The 20,033-nt window shown below is 47.9% G+C and overlaps 1 protein-coding gene across 2 annotated transcripts in view; it reads right to left on the minus strand.

Annotated features, from left to right (window-relative positions):
• Positions 1-10,233: 10,233 nt before the first annotated feature.
• ZNF34 (zinc finger protein 34) overlaps positions 10,234-20,033 on the minus strand; it is a 13,870-nt gene continuing 4,070 nt past the window's right edge. The window contains exons 2-6 of one of the 2 annotated variants that reach the window (XM_017883561.1): positions 17,031-17,079; positions 15,822-15,908; positions 15,467-15,593; positions 14,881-15,000; positions 10,234-11,741 (exon numbers count right to left, since the gene is read on the minus strand). In XM_017883561.1, the coding sequence (XP_017739050.1) occupies positions 10,381-11,741; positions 14,881-15,000; positions 15,467-15,593; positions 15,822-15,854 (1,641 nt within the window). In that variant the 5' untranslated portion in view covers positions 15,855-15,908; positions 17,031-17,079 and the 3' untranslated portion in view covers positions 10,234-10,380. The remainder of the gene's footprint in view (positions 11,742-14,880; positions 15,001-15,466; positions 15,594-15,821; positions 15,909-17,030; positions 17,080-20,033) is intronic. The other variant, XM_017883563.1, reaches the window with a different exon arrangement.

Consider the following 20,033-nt stretch of genomic DNA (forward strand, 5'->3'; position numbering starts at 1 on the left):
ATCACGAGGTCAGGAGTTCAAGACCAGCCTGGCCAACATGGTGAAACCCAGTCTCTACTAAAATACAAAAAAATAGCTGGACGTGGTGGTGGGTGCCTGTAATCCCAGCTACTCGGGAGGCTGAGGCGGGAGAATTGCTTGAACCAGGACCCGGGAGGCGGAGGTTGCAGTGAGCTGAGATCACGCCACTGCATTCCAGCTACAGAGTGAGATTCCATCTCAAAAAAAAAAAGGCCGGGCGCGGTGGCTCAAGCCTGTAATCCCAGCACATTGGGAGGCCGAGACGGGCGGATCACGAGGTCAGGAGATCGAGACCATCCTGACTAACACAGTGAAACCCTGTCTCTACTAAAAAATACAAAAAAATTAGCCGGGCGAGGTGGTGGGCACCTGTAGTCCCAGCTACTCGGGAGGCTGAGGCAGGAGAATGGCGTAAACCCGGGAGGCGGAGCTTGCACTGAGCTGAGATCCGGCCAATGCACTCCAGCCTGGGTGACAGAGTGAGACTCCATCTCTAAAAAAAAAAAAAAAAAGGACAAGAGTAGAAAACCACATGGCCAGGGAACACCTGACAGTAGCAAATATACAGATGTGGGGAATTTGTGTGAGTCTTCAGAGCTGGTGGAAATGGGAAGTGGAGTAACTATTTTGGCAGAAAAATATATATTTTCCCTGCGAACCAGAATCCCACATGTACACATCCAGAGAGTTCCCTTTGTGGGTTCATGAGGAGACACATGCAAGGGATGCCCTAGCAATGAGAACCTGGAATGGCCTGAATGAGAGCAGGGGAGGGGCCGCTAGGACAAAGCTGCAGGGACAAGGAACACTCATCCTCTATGGCAACTTGCAGACTTAGAAAGAAGGGTCCCCCCAGTCTACTGGAGTTCTTGACACTGGAATTTGGGGCTTGTCACAGGCCTGTTCAGAAAGGGGTCTGGTCCTGAGAAATAATAGGGTATTGGAGGCTTGTGGTCATAATGCTGTCTGTAGTTCCAAAGCCAGAAGAGGCAGCCACAAGCAGACAGGGCGCCATGTCTCCTGTGTAGGTGGAGACTGGGCATAGTGGCTCACATCTGTAGTTCCAGCACTTTGGGAGGCCAAGGCAGGAGGATCGCTTGAGCTGAGCCCAGGAGTTTGAGACCAGACTGGGCAACATAGCAAGACCCTGTCTCTAAAAACATACATACATACATATGTACTTTAAAAAAAAATGTAAAAGAATAACTGGACACAAAGTAAGGACTGTGGTTGTTGATCCTAGCCTGAAAAAAAGCTTTACTGGACATTTTGGGGACATTGGGAAAATTTGAACATGGGTTGACTATTAAATGAGATTACAGAATTACTGTTAATTTTCTTAGGTGTAGCTATGTGGAGTGATGGTCTCATTCTTGAGAGGAGGGCTGCGACATTTGGGGAGATGTGTCACCAGCTGCAAATTACTTCCAAACGGTTCAGCCAGAAATACAACATGTAGAGAGCATTTTGGAGAACAGGATAACAAAGCAGCAGCTGCTGAACTCAGGTGGATATAGAAAGTGTTTTTTTTTTTTTTTTTTGAGACAGAGTCTGGCTCTGTCACCCAGGCTGGAGTGCAGTGGTGCGATCTCGGCTCACTGCAACCTCCACCTACTGGGTTCAAGCAATTTTCCTGCCTCAGCCTCCCGAGTAGCTGGGATTACAGGTGCCTGCCACCACACCCAGCTAAGTTTTGTATTTTTCATAAAGACCGGGTTTCACCATCTTGGCCAGGCTGGTCGTGATCTCCTGACCTCGTGATCCACCCTCCTCAGCCTCCCAAAGTGCTGGGATTGCAGGTGTGAGCCACTGCGCCCAATTGGAGGTAGTTTCTAATATTCTCTACGCTGGAAGTTTTTTGTAATGGAAAGTTGGAAGCAAAACAAGATAGGAAGCAAGGTGAACGCTGTAGAGGTTGGCTGCGTCAGACGGACCAGAAGGCTGACTGCAGGCGGGCAAGAGATAAGCACTGGCAGTAGTGGTTTGATACCTGACGGTCCAGTAGAATGCACAAAAGCCATTACTGAAAGGGCAGGAAGTCCCAAGGCTTTCTCTAGAAAGAACACATTCCTGTTCCACTGGTCCTTCACCTGTGAGCTGGGATGGGAGCTTTTGGGTGTAGCAGGTTGCTCCTCGGCCTCTTCCCAAGTTCCAGGTTTCCAGGGCCTAAAACCTGGTTGCTCTTCCTGTGGTTTGGGGCATTGTGGGGCTGAGTGATGTGGTTCTTCCAGCGAAGCTGGGGGACTGAACCACCCTGACTTGGGTGGTGCAGAGTCAGGGAACACCAGATTTGTTTCTTCTATCTGGGGCTTGGAGAAGCAAAAGGTGAGTACAGAAGATTAGCAATAAAACCCTAACTGTGGCCGGGTGCGGTGGCTCACGCCTGTAATCCCAGCACTTTGGGAGCCCGAGGCAGGCGAATCATGGGATCAGGAGATCAAGACCATCCTGGCCAACAAGGTGAAACCCCGTCTCTACTAAAATACAAATAATTAGCCAGGCGTGGTGTCATGTGCCTGTAGTCCCAGCTACTTGGGGAGGCTGAGGCAGGGGAATCACTTGAACAGGGGAGGCAGGGGTTGCAGTGAGCTGAGATCGCACCACTGCACTCCTGCCTAGCAATATAGCAAGACTCCGTCTCAAAAAACCACCACCACCACCACCAGATCTGTATTTATTTGCCTCCAGTAATTTTTATCACTCTGCTTGATCCCAGTTACATTTTAAACTTTTACCACTTACTGAGGGCAGTGAATTCCATGTATTTTTTCCATAACTTAGAAGTATTTTTATCTTGTCTTAAATTGATCTCCAGCAGTGCCTTTTTTCCCACACCCACGTATTATTTCAGGGGTCAGTGACATTTGACAATGTGGCCGCGAATTTCACAAGGAGGGAACGGATGCATCTAGCTTTTCACCAACAGGCGGTGATGTTGGAGAACTGTGGGAACTTGACCTGGCTGGGTAGGCACTGCCCTCTCCCCTGCCCCTCTCCAGGCTCTCTGAGTGCTTCAGTTGTTGAGAGTGATGGAAATTCCACATCCTTTCTAGACCTAGAAACTAGACCCTTTCTCCAGGGGACAGACCTGAGCTCCACATGGAGGAAAGAGGTTGGGCCTGAGGTAGCCCCTCTCTCCAAGTTCCCTATAGATATTGCACCACGGAATTCCACTCATGCTTGGTAGGACTTTCTGTCTCCCCAGCACGATTTGGTACAGTCCTGATGAATCTGAATTTTTCTTTTTTTTTGAGGCAGGATTTCATTCTGTCGCCCAGGCTGGCGTGCAGTGGCACAATCATGGCTCACTGCAGCCTCAACCTCCCAGGCTCAAGTGACCCTCCCACCTCTGCCTCCCATGTAGCTGGGACTACAGGCACGAGCCACCAGGCCTGGCTACTTTTTGGTTCTTTGTAGAGACAGGGTCTCACTCTGTTGCCCAGCCTGGTCTCGAACTCCTGGGCTGAAGTGATCCTCCTGCCTCAGCCTCCCAAAGTGCTGGGATTACAAGCATGAGCCATTGCACCCAGCCAGAGTCTGAACCTCTTAATCACCTTGTACCCTTTTCTCCCTTTGCCCTTCTTTCTCCCTCAGCCATGAGGCACCCCCATCCCTCCCTACCCCGGACATAGTTTTATCTTTAGAGCCCCTACTTATTCCACCATCCTGGGCCTTCCTAACTGGTCCAGCTGAATCTCTCTGCCTGCTCTCTGCAGACCATAGGCTTTGGTTCTCCGCAGAAATGCACCTGTTGTGTTTCCTTCTCTGCCAGCAGAATTTCTAGGCCTCAAACCTGACCTGATCTTCTAGCTGGAGAGAGAGGAAGAGCCATGGCTGCCAGATGTTCCACAGACTGAAAATACACACACACACAGATGCTCCTTCCCAGGTGAGAAGAGGGAAGCCAGCTCTGGAGAAGGCAGTAGTGGGATACATTAGGAGGAGACATAACTTGAAAAAACAGAGCCAGGTTGGGCATGGTGGCTCACACCTATAATCCCAGCACTTTGGGAGGCCAAGGTGGGTGCATCACCTGAGGTCAGGAGTTCAAGACCAGCCTGGCCAAAATGGCAAAACTCCATGTCTACTAAAAATACAAAAATTAGCCGGGTGTGATGGCAGGTGCTTGTAGTCCCAGCTACTCACTAAGCTGAGGCAGGAGAATTGCTTGAACCTGGTAGGTGGAGGTTGCAGTGAGCTGAGATCACACCACTGTATTCCAGCCTGGGCAACAGGGTGAGACTCTGTCTCAAAAAAAAAAAAAAAAATAATAATAATAATAAGGCTGGGCACAGTAGCTCATGCCTTTAATCCCAGCACTTTGAGAGGCCAAGGTGTGCAGATCATTTGAGGTCAGGAGTTTGAGACCAGCCTGGCCAACATGATGAAACCTGTCTCTGCTAAAAGTACCAAGAAAAAAGCAGGGCATGGTGGCTCACGCCTGTAATCCCAGCACTTAGGGAGGCTGAGGCAGGCGGATCACGAGGTTAGGAGATCGAGACCATCCTGGCTAATATGGTGAAACCCCGTCTCTACTGAAAATACAAAAAATTAGCCGGGCATGGTGGCGGGTGCCTGTAGTCCCAGCTACTCGGGAGGCTGAGGCAGGAGAATGGCGTGAACCTGGGAGACAGAGTTTGCAGTGAGCAGAGATCAGGTCACTGCACTCCAGCCTGGGCGACAGAGCAAGACTCTGTCTCAAAAAAAAAAAAAAAAAAAGTACCAAGAAAAAAAAAATTAGCTGGGCATGGTGGCGCAGGCCTGTAATCTCAGCTACCCAGGAGGCTGAGGCAGGAGAGTCACTTGAACCTGGGAGGCGGAGGTTGCAGGGAGCCGAGATTGCACCACTGCAGTCCAGCCTGGGTGACAGAGTGAGACTCCATCTCAAAAAAAAAAAAAAAAAAAAAAAAAAAGAAAGAAATTAAGGAAAACAATTCCATTCACAAGAGCATTAAAATGAATAAAATATTCAGGAATAAATCTAATCAAGAGGCAAAAGCCTCATAAATTGAAAAACTACAAAAGATCACTGAAAGAAGTTAAAGAACACATAAATGGAAATACACTCGCTGTTCATGGATTGGAAGACTTCATATTATTAAGGTGACAACACTACCCAAAGTGACCTACAGATTCAATACCTACCACAATCTTAATGGTGTTTTTTGTACATATAGAAAAACCCTTAACTGGGCATGGTGCCACGCACCTGTGGTCCCAGCTACTCAGGAAGCCAAGCGGGAAGGGTTGCTTGAGCCCATGAGGTCAAGGCTGCAGTAAGCTGAGTTTGTGCCATGGCACTCCAGCCTGGGTGACAGAGTGAGATCCTGCTTCAAAGAAAAAAAAGGACCTATCCTGAACTTCATATGGAATGGCAAGTGACCCCAAATAGCCAAAACAATCTTGAAAAAGAACAAAGTTGGAGGACTCACACTTCCTCAAAACTTAATACAAAGCTACAATAATAAAAAACAATGTGATACTGGCATGATAGGAAATAAAACATAATACAAGAGAGCCCAGAAATAAACCCTTGCATATATTATCAATTGATTTTCAGCAAGGATGCTTGGACCCTTTGTCATGTTTGTGTCCCACCAAATTTTGTATGTTGAAGCCCCAACCCCCAAGGTGGGGAGAGTGGCTGTGAGAAGGTGATATAGGCTAAATGAGACCATAGGGTGGGGCCCTAATGCAATAGGGCTGGTGCCTCTAAAAGAGGAAGAGATACCAGAGATCTGTCTCTCTCCACCATGTGAGAACACAGCAAGAAGGAGGCCATCTGCAAGCCAGGAAGAGAACTCTCACTGAGAACTGAATAGGCTGGTACTTTACCTTCCTAGCCTCCAGAATTGTGAGAAATAAATTTCTGTTGCTTATGCCAAGCCACCCAGTCCGTAGTAGTTTCTCATGGCAGCCCAAATTGACTAATACATCATTCAACTGGAAAAAGAAAGTCTATTCAATAGATATTGGCTGGGCACAATAGCTCAGCCTGTAATCCCAGCACTTTGGGATGCCAACACAGGTGGATCACTTGAGGTCAGGAGTTCAAGAGCAGTCTGTCCAATCTGGTGAAGCCCTGTCTCTACTAAAAATACAAAAATTAGCTGGGAATGGTGGTGCATGCCTATAATCCCAGCTACTAAGGAGGCTGAGGCAGAAGAATTGCTTGAACCTGGGAAGCGGAGGTTGCAAAAAAACTGCAAAAGATCACTGAAAGAAGTTAAAGAACACATAATAAATGGATGGATCCGTCCATCTCAGCCTCCCAAAGTGCTGGGATTATAGGCGTGAGCCATCATGCCTGGACAAAACAGTTAAATTACCGTATGATTCAGCTACTTCACTCCTAGGTATAGAGCTAAAAGTACTTCAAGTAGGGATTCAAAAACCTATTTTTACACCAATGTTCACATTAGCACTACTTACAATAGGCAAGAACTGAACTCCAGCCTGGGTGACAGAGAGCAAGACTCTGACTCAAAAAAAAAAGATACTGCTGGGAAAACTGGTATCCACACACAAAAAGAAAAAAAAGAAGCTGGGCACTTACCTTACACTGTATTTTTAAAATTAGCTCAAAATGGATCAAAGACCAAAATGCAATATTTTTTTTTTTTTGGAGATGAAGTCTTGCTCTGTTGCCCAGGCTGGAGTGCAATGGCGCGATTTCGGCTCACTGCAACCTTTGGCTCCCTGGTGCAAGTGATTCTCCTGCCTCAGCCTCCCAACTAGCTGGGACTACAGGTGCATGCCACCATGCCCAGCTAATTTTTTGTATTTTTAGTAGAGGCGAGATTTCACCGTGTTAGCCAGGATGGTCTCGATCTCTTGACCTTGAGATGCACCCGCCTCAGCCTCCCAAAGTGCTGGGATTACAGGTGTGAGCCACCACTCCCAGCAATGTAATACTCAGAAGTAAAAACTTGGCTGGGTGTGGTGGCTCATGCTTATAATCCCAGCACTTTGGTAGGCTGAGGCAAGTGGACCACTTGAGGTCAGGAGTTCCAGACCAGCCTGGCCAATATGGTGAAACTCTGTCTTTACTAAATATACAAAAATTAGCTGGGTGTGGTGGCGCACACCTGTAATCCCAGTTACTCGGGAGGCTGAGGCAGAAGAATCGCTTGGAACCAGGAGGTAGAAATTGCAGTTAGCCAAGATTGCACCACTGCATTCCAGCCTAGACAACTGTTTCAAAGCCAAACCAAACACAGCTGGGCGTAGTGGCTCAAGCCTGTAATCCCAGCACTTTGGAAAGCCAAGGTAGGTGGATCACTTGAGGTCAGGAGTTCAAGACCAGCCTGGCCAACACGGCAAAGCCCCCTCTCTACTAAAAATAAAAAAATTAGCTGAGTCTGGTAGTGGGCACCTGTAATTCCAGCTACTTGGGAGGCTGAGACAGGAGAATCACTTGAACCTGGGAGGCGGAGGTTGCAGTGAGCCGAGATTGTGCCACTGCACTCCAGCCTGGGCAATGAGAGTGAAGCTCTGTCTCAAAAACAAAAACAAACAACAAAAAAACCCCAAACTAAACCAAACAAAAACTGTAAAACTCTTTGAAGAAAATATAATGGAAAAGCCTCACGACCAGGGACTTGTCAATGACTTTTTGCATATGACACCCAAAGCAGAGGCAACAAAAGAAAAAAAATAAATGAATTAAACTTCTTCAGAATGGAAACTTTTGTGCACCAAAGGAAACAATCAAGAGAGGGAAAAGGCAACCAACAGAATGGGAGAAAATATTTGCAAATCATACATCTAATAAGGAATTCATATCCAAAGTACATAAAGAACTCCTAAAATTCAACAACAAAAACCAAAGAGCCAAATTCAAAAGTGGGCAAATTTGAACAGCGGTATCTCCGAAGAAAATATACAAATGGTCAATAAGAACCTGCAAAGATGCTCAACATTAGGAAGACGCAACCCGAACCACGGTGAGACACTACTTCACACCATTAAGATGCCTATTATCAAACAGGCAGAAGATATCAAGTTGGCAAGGATGCAGAAATGGAACCGTTGTGCTTTGCTGGTGGGGATGTAAAACAGCACAGCCGCTGTGAAGAACAGTTTGACTGTGCCTGAGAAAGTTAAATCATTACCATATATATTTTTTTCTTTTGAGACGGGGTGTCACTCTGTCACCCAGGCTGGAGTGCAGTGGTGTTATCTCGGCTCACCGCAACCTCCACCTCCCAGGTTTAAGCGATTCTCCTGCCTCAGCCTCCCGAGTAGCTGGGACAACAGGCATGCACCACCACGCCTGGCTAATTTTTCTATTTTTACTAGAGACAGGTTTCACCATGTTGGCCAGGCTGTTCTCCAACTCCTGACCTCAAGTGATCCGCCTATCTCAGCCTCCCAAAGTGTTGGGATTACAGGCATGAGCCACCATGCCAGGACAAAACAGTTAAATTACCATATGATTCAGCTACTTGGTATAGAGCTAAAAGTACTTCAAGTAGGGACTCAAAAACACATTTTTCCACCAATGTTCACACTAGCACTACTTACAATAGGCAAAATGTAGTAACACCCAAGTGTCCAACAAATGAATGGATAAACAAAATGTGCTATATACATACAATGGAATATTACTTGGTTATAAAAAGTAATGGAGGCCAGGCACAGGGGATCACACCTATAATCCCAGCACTTTGGGAGGATGAGGCGGGCGGATCATGAGGTCAAGAGATCGAGACTATCCTGGCCAACATGGTGAAACCCCGTCTCTACCAAAAATAAAAAATTAGCTGGGTGTGGTACTGCGTACCTGTAGTCCCAGCTACTTAGGAGGCTGAGGCAGGAGAATTGCTTGAACCTGGAAGGTGGAGGTTGCAGTGAGCCGAGATCGCACCACTGCACTCCAGCCTGGTGATAGAGCGAGACTCCATCTAAAAAAGATAAAAGTAATCGAGGCCAGGCACAGTGGCTCATGCCTGCAATTCCAGCACTTTGGGAGGCCAAGGTGGGTGGATCACTTGAGGACAGGAATTCGAAACCTGACTGAGCAACATGGTGAAACCCCATCTCTACCAAAACTATAAAATTACCAGGCTTGGTGGCATGTGCCTATGGTCCCAGCTACTCAAGAGGGTAAGGTGAAAGAGTTGCTTGAACCTGGGAGGGTGAAGTTGCAGAGCCAAGATCATGCCATTGCACTTCAGCCTGGGTGAGAATAAGACCCAGTCTCAAAAAAAAAAAAAAAAAAAAGAAAAGAAAAGAAATGGAGTTCCGAAACAGGATACAACACAGAGAAACCCCTCGAAAACATTATGTGGAATGAACTAAGCCAAACAGAAAGAAACACAGATTACATGTTTCCACACATATTTATGTTCCCAGAATAGGCAAATTCAAAGAGACAGAAAATAGAATTGAGGTTACCAGCAGCAAGGAGAAGGGGGGAAATGACCAGTTATTGTTTAATAGGTACACAGTTTGTTTGGAATAGTGAAACAGTTCTGGAAATACACAGTGGTGATGGTTACACAACACCATGAATGTACTCAATGCCACTGAATTGTACACTTAAAAATGGTTAAAATTGTAAATTTCATGTTATGGTTATTTCACCACAATAAAAAAGGCAACTTCAACTCTATTGACATAAAAAGTATGACTGTTTGTTTCACTTATTTTTTGAGACGGAGTCTCACTCTGTCACCCAGGCTGGAGTACAGAGGCACAATCTCGACTTACTGCAACCTCTGCCTCCCAGGTTCAAGCAATTCTCCTGCTTCAGCCTCCCGAGTAGCTGGGATCACAGGCGCCCACCACCACACCTGGCTAATTTTTGTATTTTTAGTAGAGACAGGGTTTCACCATGTCGGCCAGGATGGTCTTGGACTCCTGACCTCAAATGATCCACCCACCATGGCCTCTCAAAATGCTGGGATTACAGGCATGAGCCACCACACCTGGCCCATGTTTTTAAATTTATAATATATAAAAATGTTAAAATATGTGGTATTATCTTCAGTGTGAATTTTCTGATATTGAGGAAATAGCAAAAGTGAAGATCCTAGATGCTGCAATGACAAGCATTACAGTATTTTCTTTTTAAAATGCTCTCCAGTATGTCTCAAAGAAAACCTTCCTAAATCAGCAGCAATGAATTTTTTTCTAAGTGGGGAGATTACAGGAGCTTCTTTTGCTCACTTTTCTCTCTCAATTTCTCTAAAATGAACATGCACTGCATTTGATTTAAGAAAAGAGGTTTGTTTAATGAGAAATGTCCTTTCACCCTGTGAAAACATTGTGTGGATAATAAAGGGCCGAGTCAGGTGCCGGGGGCGCATGCAGGAAATGCTCAGCTGGACTCTGCCCTCAGACACTGCTCCACTGTTACACGGAGAAGTCCTCCCGGAGGTGAATCCGCTGATGCTGACACATGTTGGAACTGTGCCGGAAGGCCTTCCCACACTCACTGCACTTGTAGGGCTTCTCCCCGGTGTGGATCCTCCGGTGCTGAATCAAGTAAGTGCTCTGGCTGAAGGCTTTCTTGCAATCACTGCATTTGTAGGGTTTCTCTCCGTGGTGCAACCTCTGGTGGTGAATGAGTCTGGAACTGTTGTGGAAGGCCTTCCCACACTCGCTGCACTTGTAGGGCTTTTCTCCTGTGTGAATTCTCTGATGCTGGATGAGGTGTGTGCTCTGGCTGAAAACTTTGCCACAGTCATTGCATTCATAGGGCTTCTCTCCAGTGTGGCTTCTCTGATGTTCCACAAGTTTGGTTTTTTGAATGAAAGCTTTCTCACATTCATTACATTTATAGGGTTTCTCTCCAGTGTGAATTCTCTGATGTTGGATAAGGTTAGAACTCTGGGTAAAGCCCTTGCCACATTCCTTGCACTCAAATGGCTTCTCTCCAGTGTGAGTCCGACGATGGCGGATAAGGATGGAGCCATCACTGAAGGCTTTCCCACAGTCATTACATTTATAGGGTTTCTCTCCAGTGTGGATCCTCTGGTGATAAATAAGGGAAGAGTAGGCGCTAAAGTGTTTCCCACACTCACCACACTTGTAGGGTTTCTCCCCAGTGTGAATCCTCTGGTGCTTCATGAGGTTGGGCCTCCGGGTGAATGTCTTCCCACACTCGTCACACCGGTAGGGAATCTCTCCTGAGTGCATCCTTCGGTGGTTGATGAACTCGCAGCTCTGGCTGAAGGCTTTCCCACACTCATCACATTTGTAGGGTTTCTCTTCACTGTGAAGCCGCTGATGCTTGACAAGGTTGGCACTGTACCTGAATGTTTTCCCACAGTAACTGCAATAATGCAATTTTTTCCCAGTAGGAATTTTCTGATCTTCTTTAACAACTAAGTTTGCACTCAAGATTTCCCCAGAGTCACGAACTGTCTTTGTTTTTTTTGACCTGTGTATGCGCTTATGGTTGTTGAGATAGGATCTCTGTTCAAAACTCTGCTCGCATATATCACATTTGTGAGGGCTCTGATCGGGAACAGCTCGTGACACCAACCTGAGGCTTCCCCCAGACCCCCCGCTGCTCTCCCCGTTGGTCAGTGTGACTGCCCTGGGGCCTCTCTGCTCCAGCTTTTCCAGGCTCCCCTCTGCCTTCCTGATGTGGTCACAGGCTTCTACCGGCTCAGATGCCCGGGGAAAAATCCCCCTCGGCTGTCCTAGTTCTTCCTCACCAAATGTCTCCCGTGAAGTCAACTCCTTGTACTCAGTTCTGATCCCAAGAACTGAAACAAAAAACAGAACATCTAAGGGTCACCTGCTCTGACTCTGGAAGGCAGGCATGAGATGCTGCTGGCCACCTGTGGGGTACTGATTTGATCATCTCCAAAGTCACAACAGCCTTGCAAAGATGAGAGTCTGGAGCTCAGAGGCTTACGCAGCTCACCTAGGGCCGCAGTCATGTAGCCCTTCAAACACTCACTCCTTCCTTGATTTGACACTCACACAACAAACTTCTCCTGGGTGGCCACTTCCCAAGAATGGGGAGTGACAAGTACCCAAGTGGGGTCCTGCCACATGGCCCCTCAGAGACTGATACCAGCAGCCACACTCAGGATTGATTAGTCCTGGCCCCTACTTGCCAGCTGAGTCACCTGAGGCAACAATTCACCTACCTTTCTGAGCCTTGATTTCTCCATCTGTGGCCACATGGCACTCTCATGAGAACAAAACAGAGTAATACAACAGACTGACCATGAAGAACTGAGCCCAGTGCCCAGCACAGCAAGTTCCAGGTGCAAGCACCTCATGACTGCCACTTTGATTACTGCTCCCTTCCTAGTCCTAAGGGGCCTATCCTTCCACCCCTTGCCTGGCTCTGCACTGCACACGAATACAGGTGCTGAACACCAATATCGGCCAAGATGTGCAGCAGACAGTGCTCACATACTGCTACAGGAGCCTGTGCTGGAGCTGCTGCTGTGGAGGATGGTTTGGCAACCTTATCTAAAGCTGCTCTATGAACATGCTGACTCAGCGACTCTGCTCCCAGGCACACACGCACCAGAAAGGTATTCCGGGCACCGGAGAGATCCATGCCCAAGAGCGTCCACAGCAGTCCTGTGCAACTCCAAACCTGGACAACTCAATGTCCTCCACAAGTAGAAGGGAACATAAATTGTGGTATGTTCATACAATAAAACAATGCAACCAAACAGACCACACTGCTGCTCCAAGAAACACAAGCAGCTCTCACAGTGTTCAGCAAAAGATGCCCTGTGTGCGTCTAGACAGAAAAATCCAAAGCAGGAAGCGGCCTCTTGTGACAGGAGTCAGAAAGAAGACCCCTGTGGGGAGCAGTGGGCAATGACAGAGGAGAGCCAGGGAGCTCCTGGGGACTGAAACAGTCTGTATTTTAATCTGAAGGATGATTTTTCATAAAAATTCACTGAGTTGTAAACGTAGGGTTTGTCTTATTTCTATAGCTATTTACATTCAAATAAGCAGATTTACAAAATAAGAAGTCCTTTGAGCCAGCAGTTCCTTCCTAGAATATCATCAGACACATGCAAAAAGGTGACCAGCAGAGCTATCCAATCTTTTGGCCTGCACTTCCAGTGAAGACATGACAGAGACTCATGCGCACAGAAATGGAAACACATTCCGTGTCTGCACGGCAGAACACACTATCATTCCTGTTAAGCAGCAGTGTCAGCCAGGCACGGTGGCTCACGCCTGTAATCCCAGCACTTTGGGTGGCCAAGGCAGGTGGATCACAAGGTCAGGAACTTGAGACCAGCCTGGCCAATATGGTGAAACCCCATCTCTACTAAAAATACAAAAACTAGCCAGGCGTGGTGGCGTGTACCTGTAGTCCCAGCTACTCGGGAGGCTGAGGCAGAAGAATTGCTTAAACCCAGGAGGCAGAGGTTGCAGTGAGCCGAAACCCCACCACGGCACTCCAGCCTGGCCAACAGAGAAAGACCTTGTCTCAAAAAAAAAAAAAAAAAAAAAGAATGGCTCACACCTGTAATCCCAGCACTTTGGGAAGCCAAGGTGGGAGGATTGCTGGAGCCCAGGGGTTCAAGACCAGCCTGGGCAACACAGTGAAATGCTGTCTCTACTAAAAATACATACATTAGCCAAGCGTGGTGGCAGGCANACTCGGGAGGCTGAGGCAGAAGAATTGCTTAAACCCAGGAGGCAGAGGTTGCAGTGAGCCGAGATCACACCACTGCACTCCAGCCTGGGCAACAGAGCAAGACTCTGTCTCAAAAAAAAAAAAAAAAAAAAGAATGGCTCACACCTGTAATCCCAGCACTTTGGGAAGCCAAGGTGGGAGGATTGCTGGAGCCCAGGGGTTCAAGACCAGCCTGGGCAACACAGTGAAATGCTGTCTCTACTAAAAATACATACATTAGCCAAGCGTGGTGGCAGGCACCTGTAGTCCCAGCTACTCAGGAGGCTGAGGCAGGAGAATCACTTGAAACTGGGAGGTGGAGGCTGCAATGAGCCGAGATTGCGCCACTGCACTCCAGCCTGGGCAACAGAGCAAGACTCTGTCTCAAAAAAAAAAAAAAAAAGCAGTATCTGGGTCAGGTGCAATGGCAGTGGCTCACACCTGTAATCTCAGCACTTTGGATGGCCAAGGCGAGAGGATCACTTGAGCCCAGGAGTTCGAGACCAGACTGGGCAACATAGTGAAACCTCGTCTGTAAAAAAATCAAAACTTAGTGTGAGTGGCACATGACATGCCTGTGGTCCCAGTTACTCGGGAGGCTGAGATAGGAGGATCGCTTGAGTGCAGAAGGTCAAGGCTGCAGTGAGCCATAATCATACCACTGCACTCCAGCCTGGGTGATAGAGGGTGACCCTGTCTCAAAAAAAAAAAAAGAAAGACTGTCCGTACATAACAGTGGAAAGGCCAGTGCTAGGAAAGGAATATCCTACAATACAACTGTGTCTGGGCAGTGAGATTCAGGGTGATGTGTACTCTCTCACTTTTCCGTAGTGTATTAATTTAGAAGAGAGGGGAATTAAGTGATAGTCTCCATCACTAGGCCCTCATTGTCTGGCATAAGCTCTGGAGGGCAGGGTTCTGTGGGGTTCTGCAGACCCTAACCTCCCCTTACAGCACCCATGGTCTGCACCTACTCACTCCCCTCTACACGGGACCTTGCCTGGAATGTCCATTCCTGTTTTCCACAGAAATGCTGCCCTGGAGAGATTCTGCTCAATAATCTCCCCACCAAGGTGCCCAGACTGAGAGAAGTGACCTGGGCTTCAGCAAAGGCCACCGTCAGGCCTCCTGTGCTAGCCCCAATGCATCTTCCCCGCAGACTCCTGGTTCATTAAACAGACATGCTGGACCCTAACAAATGCTCATTCGGTGACTTGAGTTGGGGAGCAGACCCCCTCACGCACCTGGGCTGTTGACTCTCAGGTGCTCTCTCCCAGAGGTGCCCTGAACATCCAGGACCCAGGGCTCATCCCCTCGCTCCAACTGCGAGATCACTCCAGGCTTGGGGCCTGCAGGTCCTACTCCTGGGAAGGAGACAGGGACTGGGGTTGGTACCAAGGATACAGGGCAGCACCTAGTGCCGTCTCACCCTGGGGCAGCAGGGTAAGGGAGGCACAAGCAGAGGGGGTGACGGAAGCCTGGACACCCTCTGGAGGGCACTGAGATTGGGCTGGGGCAGTCCTGAGCATAAGGGAACAAGAGCTCAGGGGTTACCTCCACTAGGAGGTGTGCAACTCCACCCCCTGACCCCGGTCCCCCTGTCCCACCAGGGAGGGGTCTGCCTGGGACCTGGAGCGAGAGGGAAGGGAAGGGCTGACTCAGGAAGGTCCCAGCACTGCCCCTCCCCTCATCTTCTCAGATCAGGTGCCTACCTGGGATAAAGGTCATCACCTACCTCTGTGCCCAGGGGGTGAGGCCCCCAGCCCAGCCTCTGCTGAGCCCTTAGCCCCTAGGGCTGTTCCCAGAGCTTAGTCCTAGTGAGGGCCTTACCCAGTGAGACTAGGTTCCCGTAGGTCTCCAGCATCACGTCCCTGTAGAGGCCCCTCTGAGCAGGGCCCAGGCGGCCCCATTCCTCCCGAGAGAGGAACACAGCCACATCCTCGAAGGTCACCTCGGCCTGGAATGACAGCAACTGCTATAGCCCAGGTGTGGTCCAGAGTGGGCTGGCAGCGGCACGGAGGCAGCAGAAGCATGCTAAAGGCGCCACCACAGTGGGTGGCTGCATGGGGGTCCCAGGGTCACCCCTACCATCACGTCAGCACCCCAAACCAGAGACACCTGACAGTGTTTGCCAAGGAAAGCCCTGGGTAAAGATTTCACTCCTCCCAGGAGGACAGATACTCACCTGGGGTGGGGCAGACAGGAACAAGGCTGCCATTGCCTAAGGGTTGGGCTTTCTGAGGGCGGTGCACAGGAGCTGGTCACTCAGGTGCTGAGAGAAGAGAACAGAACAAGTGGAGGCCCAGTCTGGCCCCTTCTTCCATAGCTCAGGCTACTTGGTGCTGCCATAAACAGCCCTGCCTGCCTCACTGGTCCACCCCCACCCATCCCAGTGGGGGTACTGCTAACTGGCCTCCCAGGCTCGTAAACAAGTTTTCCATTATCTCAGGTAGCAGAGCATATTACATATGCATCAAAGAAAATGCTAAACCATCACAGCCACACTTGATGCACCACTACCTTTCTACCCCCACATCCTCATGTCCTCACCTGTCTACCCTCACGTATGCACGTCCTCACCATCTGCTTCTTTGTTTGATCACCATTAAATAGTGTGGGCTCCCAGAGCTCGGGGCCTTCACAGCCTCCATACCAGCACTGGCCCCCTGGGCCCACCTTATGTACTCTTAACCTGTCTTTTCTCCTTTGACTCCGCCAGACTTCACAGCCCCCACTGCCTGGTGTTGGGTCTGATCACCCCAACAATCACACCCGGTTAATTTTTTTGTACAGATGGGGTTTCGCCATGTTGCCCAGGCTGGTCTTGAACTCTTGAGCTCAAACAATCTTCTTGCCTCGGCCTCCCAAAGTCCTGGGATTACAGGAGTGCACCAAAGTGCCCAGCCTCCAGTCTCACCTCTATTGCCTGCTGCCCTCGGGCTGTCTATCCCCCTCCTCCTCTCTGGCATGCTAAGCTATCTCATTCAGGAGGAAAACAACAATACTCATTCACTTTACATGGAAGAATGAAGACAAAATGTTAAGGGTTAAGGAAGAAAATTAAAAATGATAGAAGGGGCCAGGCTCGGTGGCTCACATCTATAATCCTAGCGCTTTGGGAGGCTGAGGCAAGAGGATAGCTTGAGCCCAGGAATTTGAGACAAGCCTGGGCAACGTAGGGAGACCTCAATGCTACCAAAGAAAAAAAAATTAGCCGGCTGTGATGGCACACACCTGTAGTCCCAGCTACTTGGGAGGCTGAGGTGGTAGGATCGCTTGGGCCCAGGAAGCAGAGGCTGCAGTGAGCTGTGATCACACCACTGCACTCCAGCCTGGGCGACAAAGCAAAATCCTGTCTCAAAATAAATAAGCAAAATAAGGTTGACTCACTTACCAGAAGCATGAGACTCTTGGATTAGGTACACATGATGCAACTATTTGGCCTAAAATAAAACAACACAGAAAGGCTAAATATCAGTAAATATTAGATCAAACACTAGTTAAAATAAAGCTGGGGTACCTACATACCTTTTCTATATCTTTAAAGCTTTTTATTGATGTATATTTATATTATAAAAGTTGACAAATCCTGAGTACACAGTTCAGTGGATCATCACGAACCGCACAAGCCCATGGAACCAGCACCACAGTCAAGAAAGAACAGGACAGGCCGTGCACGGTGGCTCATGCCTGGAATCCCAGCACTCTGGGAGGCTGGGGCGGGCGGATCACCTGAGGCCAGGAGTTGGAGACCAGCCTGGCCAACATGGTGAAACCTCGTTTCTACTAAAATACAAAAATTAGCTGGGTGCAGTGGCAGGCAGGCGTCTGTAATCCCAGCTACTCAGGAGGCTGAGGCAGAAGAATCGCTTGAACCCAGGAGGTGGAGGTTGCAGTGAGCCGAGATAATACCACTGCACTTCAGCCTGGGGGACAAGAGCAAGACTTTGTCTCCAAAAAAAGAAAAAAGAAAAGAAAGCAAAAATCACTAATAGGAATTAAAAAAAATGCATATTACTAAAAGTCCACCAAAAAGCTTTAATAATTACAAGCAGGTATGGATCTATCAAAGAGGAACTGGTAAATCCTCCTCTGGAATGAGATTTTTTTTTTTTTAAGATGGAGTCTCGCTCTGTTGCCCAGGCTAGAGTACGGTGGTGCGATCTCGGTTCACTGCAAGCTCCGCCTCCCGGGTTCACACCATTCTCCTGCCTCAGCCTCCCGAGTAGCTGGGACCACAGATGCGTTTAATTTTTTTTTTATTTTTAGTAGAGACGGGGTTTCACTGTGTTAGCCAGGATGGTCTCAATCTCCTGACCCTGTGATCTGCCCACCTCGGCCTCCCAAAGTGCTGGGATTACAGGCGTGAGCCACCGTGCCCAGTTGAGATTTTTAACATACTTCCCTCAGAAACAAGTGGGTCAAGTAAAGAATCTCATGCTTAAAGCATAAAGAACACACTTTTTTTTCAACATACTGAACATTACCAAAAAAAGAGCAACAGAGAAAGTTTCAACAAATCCCAAAGGAATATATCATTGGCAAAATAATTCCTACCCATATTGTTGTTATATTAGAAATATACGATGAAAAGTTACCCTCTCTCCAGAAGAATACAAAAATGGAAACTAAAGTGGAAATAGAACCAAGCCTACCTAAAGAAAACTGTGCATCCTTAATAGACTCATTTTAACAGGAAAGACTGAAACAAACAATCTAAGTATTCAGCAAGAAATCAAATGCAGGCTGTGGCTCATGCCTATAATCCCAGCACTCTGGGAGGCCGAGGCAGGTAGATCACTTGAGGTCAGGAGTTCGAGACCAGTCTGACCAACACAGTGAAACCCCGTCTCTACTAAAAATACAAAAAATTAGCTGGGCGTGGTGGTGTGCGCCTGTAATCCCAGCTACTTGGGAGGCTGAGGCAGGAGAATTGCGTGAACTCAGGTGGCAGAGGTAGCAGTGAGCCGAGATCGAGCCCAGTGCGAGACTCCATCTCAAAAAAAAAGAAAGAAAGAAAGAAAGAAACAAATTCAAGGAAAGAATATGAAAGGAAACAAAACACAATTTAAAGAAACAGAAAACAATCTCTATGGTCATTCTTTGAAAATGCTAATAAAGTACACAAACACCTGGCAAATCCAATAAAGGGAACAAAAAAAGATGGAAAAGGGGCTGTGCACAGTTGCTCACGCCTGTAATCCCAGCACTTTGGAAGGCCAGGGTGAGTGATCTCTTGAGCCCAGGAGTCCAAGACCAGCCTGTGCAACATGGCAAAATCCCTCTCTACAAAAAATACAAAAATTAGCCAGGCATGGTGGCACATGCTTATAGTCCCAGCTACTTGGGAGGCTGAGGTGGGAGGATCGCTTGAGGCCAGGAGGCAGAAGCCACAGTGAGTCGAGATCATACCACTGCACTCCAGCTGGGGTGACAGAGCCAGAGCCAGAGCCTATCTCAAAAAAAAAAAAAAAGAAAATAGATGGAAAAGTAGAAAAGGAAATGCTACCAAGAACAAAAAAGGAAAGAGTGTATATTTAGGGCAGTTTGAATCTATGCTCCTAGGTTAAAAAAATAATAATAATTTCAAATAGATTAAAAAAAAAAGAGCAAAAGGCCAGGTATGGTTGGCTCATGCCTGTAATCCCCATACTTTGGGAAGCCAAGACAGGAAGATCGCTTGAGCCCAGGAGTTCAAGCTCAGCCCGGGCAATATACTGAGACCCCATCCCTACAAAAAATTAAAAAAATTAGCAGGGCTTGGTGGCACATGCCTGTAGTCCCAGCTACTTGGGAGGCTGAGGTGGGAGGATCACTTGACCCCAGGAGGCATAGCAATAGTTCTCAGAGTGTGGCTCAGGGACCCTGGGGTTCCATGCATTCAAGTTTGTGTTCACAACACTAAGAGGACACATTAGAAGCACGTGCAGTAGAGTCAGTGACAAGAGAGGGATGTTCCCTCTCAGAGCCTGCTGCTATTCAACATCCTAGCCAGCGCAGCAAGTCACAGAAAAAAGAAATACAAGCTACAAGGATCAGAAGAAAAAAGACAAACTTGCCATTCTTTGAAAATGATAAAAACAATCTACATAGAAAATCCAAGAGTATCAATCCACTGTTGGGATGACAGGAGTTCAACAGCATTGCCACAAACAAGGTCAATACAGAATAATTAATACCACTCCTATTCGTTAGCAATCAGCAACTGAAAACTGACCATTCATAATAGTTACAAAAACTACGCAGTACATTAAGTCTTAAAAAAAGATATGTATGTAATGGACAACATTATAAAACTTCATTGAAGGCCGGGCGCGGTGGCTCAAGCCTGTAATCCCAGCACTTTGGGAGGCCGAGACGGGCGGATCACGAGGTCAGGAGATCGAGACCATCCTGG

Source organism: Rhinopithecus bieti, unplaced genomic scaffold, assembly GCF_001698545.2.
Source record: "Rhinopithecus bieti isolate Rb0 unplaced genomic scaffold, ASM169854v2 scaffold_13617, whole genome shotgun sequence".
Taxonomy (NCBI): Eukaryota; Metazoa; Chordata; class Mammalia; order Primates; family Cercopithecidae; genus Rhinopithecus; species Rhinopithecus bieti.